The 2999-nt window shown below is 46.7% G+C and overlaps 1 protein-coding gene across 1 annotated transcript in view; it reads right to left on the bottom strand.

Annotated features, from left to right (window-relative positions):
• Positions 1-886, bottom strand: part of CHST13 (carbohydrate sulfotransferase 13) — a 23815-nt gene extending 22929 nt beyond the window's left edge. The window contains exon 1 of the mRNA XM_003210115.3: positions 763-886. Within this exon, the coding sequence (XP_003210163.1) occupies positions 763-808 (46 nt within the window). The 5' untranslated portion in view covers positions 809-886. The remainder of the gene's footprint in view (positions 1-762) is intronic.
• Positions 887-2999: the final 2113 nt, after the last annotated feature.

The raw sequence follows: 2999 nt of genomic DNA, 5'->3' as shown, positions 1-2999 counted from the left end.
TTTTTTTTAAATCCTGCAGACTTCAGCTGAAAGCAGCAATGCTCCCGAGCAGTGCTAACCCAAACAATAAAGTTGTGTAGGACAGGGATTTTCTCCTAATTTTCTCCTTATCTCTGTATGCTTTTAGAAGGCAAGAGTGTACAGGTCTCATACTGCATCCCCTGACCTCCCGGCTCTGTACCTGCCGGCAAAATGAGCTCTGAGCTTCTGAAACAGCAGTAGTGCTGCTGAACCCCCTCTGCAGAGGAGCTGCGCAGAGGCCAGCCTGGAAATGCAGGCTGAGAGTGGGGTTCCCACTGCCAACACTTGATGACTCCTTCCATCCCCTAAAGGCTTTAAGAGGGAGGACAGCTCAAGGAGAGTCGCGGGGAATGACAAAGAACGCACGTGGCAGGCTTTGTTCTACCCTGGTGTAAGGCTAAGCCAGGAGGAGGAGTTCATTCTATGAAGGAATGAGCGGAGCACAAGGGGACACGGTGGGCCGTACCCGTGGGACTGCACAGCTCTGTGCAGTGGGAACCCCTTCCCAGTGCTTTTCAGGAGCTGAGAGGCGCACTCCGTTTTTCACTTTCACGCCTTATGGTATTGAACACTGGAAAACCGGGCCAGAGGACCAAAGTCAATGAACATACCTTCAGCCCAGCTTCCCTAGGCTCAGCAACAGAAACAACATCAACGTGAAGCAGCCAAGCTTCACCCTAGTTATTCGTTCCCTCCAAAGAAAATAAAGTAAAGCATCCCATTCGGAACCCAGGCACTGACCTGCTGAGGGATGTCCGTGTATCGCAGCTGCAGGGCCCAGGCCCATCTGTGCTCCTATCCCAGGTGAGATCCACAGGGCTCAGCTGAAGGGAAGCACATCTTTTAGGTGCATGGGGTACCTACTTGGGCTCAGCTGCAGATACATTCAGCACTAATGCTAAATACCATAATTAAAAGAACAAACACATTTTCAGGTGCAGTGTGTTGGTGGCAGTTGATGGTGATGGCACACATGGTAGCTCAACGCCTTGCTTGGAAGAAACAGGTATTTGCTAGAGACTGGCAATGTTTGCACAGGGCCTCTAGCCATGGGGTCAGAGCATGGCTAGCACTATTTACCACTGTGAGGGCACCAATGATGGTCAGTAACAATGGCCAAAGGTTGCTAATCACACCACGTGGAGGAAAATGATTTGTTAATGCTGAGGAAATGCATTTGATCTGTGGGTGAAAAGGGAATGCTTTTGGCTAGCAAAAAGATACAGTTCCTTTGGTGCAGTGCATGCTCCATTCCCTCCCTGCTCATTAGCTGTCCTCGTTACTGTCTTCTCAGCAGGTTTTTCCCCAATGATTGCTGTTTCCCAGGCTCTTGGTGCCACTGAGTGAGATTAACCCCAAGCTTTGGTCTGATTACCACAATGAATAGAAAATTAACAGCAATGAGTTTCAGCTGGAAACTGAGGAATCTGCTGAATTCCTCCCCAGGTCCTGGTTTTCTGGCTACTAGGAAAAAGAGCCTTTCTAGGGCATTCCTTACTTTTGTGCTCAGCTGTTTAATGCTGTGGCAACAGTTTACCTTGGCCTCGTGCTCGTGAGACCTCCATCTGCTGGTGGCTGGGCTCCAATGCATATTGCCAGAGCCCCCAAATCTCAAACCAGCCAGGGTATGAGCAGGTCTGTAGGGAATTGCACTGATGCAGTACAGGCTTTCTTCAGAGACCAGCACCTGAGTTTTCAGAGATGGGAAATTTCCTCTCCATTTACTAAGCATTGTATCTCATCACACTGTATCCACAACTTCTTTGGGCACTAATGTGCCCTGTGTTACTCAATTTTGTGGCATCTGTGCAATATCAACTGAAGAGGACCTTGCAGAGCTCATCCTCTGCTTGAGCACAAGTGTATACAGCTTATTCTGAAAGTTTCCCAGAGATAGGCACCCATCCCTTCTGGCTCTGCAGACCCCACAATGGTGGGGTGGTCTTCCTACCGCCTTATCTGAACCATCCTTGTCATAACGGGGACCCTCTACTATTTTGCCTTGGATCAAGAAGGGAGTTCAGTTCTGTTACATTTGATAACAAGAAAAGGCCAGTTCTGCTCATAATTAGCCAGTTGAAATAGTAGCTTTCTCAAGCAGTGCACTGATTTTTCCACCATTTTCTGTAGCCTTTTACATTGGCAAAACGTGGGTTTTCAAAGGGAAAAAACACGAGTGTTTAAGCCCACTTGGTACTAATTTACAACAGCTGTAGTTCAGAGCAGCAGGGAATTGTTGGGTGGATTTCTTTTCACCATTAAGAGCTGTAGTAACTTTTTGCAGGCTCAATATATGCAGTCATAGAATACAGCAGAAATAGTTTGGATAAAAGGTAGAATTTACAACTAAATATCTCTGGAAAGGTACCCGGAGAGTTAAAAGTACATATAATAAAATAAGAGGATTGGTGAATCTTTAAAATCTATGGGTAGGTTTTGCCACTTGTTCTTACCACATAATGCTGATGCCTTGAAAAACCTCCTCGATCTTCAGGGGCTGTGTCAGGGAATGTGCAACTGATCCCAAAGACACTGCACAGCCCGAGGAATCCCGCTGTTTGTGGGTATGACAGCATACACTGCCTGAAGTTCAGCAGATCCACACACCTTGTCAGAAGAAGGATAGTAAGGATTAGCATCTGGGCCTGAGTAGTTAATATTGTAACCTTGCTAATTCCATAGCTCGCTGACCTTTTTGTTCCTGAGCAAAACACTAATCGCTTCCCAGAGATCCTCTGGCATTTGTCTCATGGGAAATCTCCCTGGAGACAAGGAAATTAAAGACTGGCTGCTCTCCTCTCATCCTGAAATGCTGGCCTCTGTCAAAAGAGATGTCCAGAAATCATTCATGTAACTTGCTTACTGCCACAATTTAAAAATAAAAAATAAATAAAAGCAGCAGCTGTTTTCTTTTAAAAGCACCAGTGGTGATGGGAGCAGACCAAATTACAGGCCCTGAGGACTGCTCTCTGCCTGCA

This window comes from Meleagris gallopavo, chromosome 14 (assembly GCF_000146605.3).
Source record: "Meleagris gallopavo isolate NT-WF06-2002-E0010 breed Aviagen turkey brand Nicholas breeding stock chromosome 14, Turkey_5.1, whole genome shotgun sequence".
Taxonomy (NCBI): Eukaryota; Metazoa; Chordata; class Aves; order Galliformes; family Phasianidae; genus Meleagris; species Meleagris gallopavo.
Note: the sequence above shows the minus strand (reverse complement) of the source record. Positions and strands in the feature narration are given on the sequence as shown.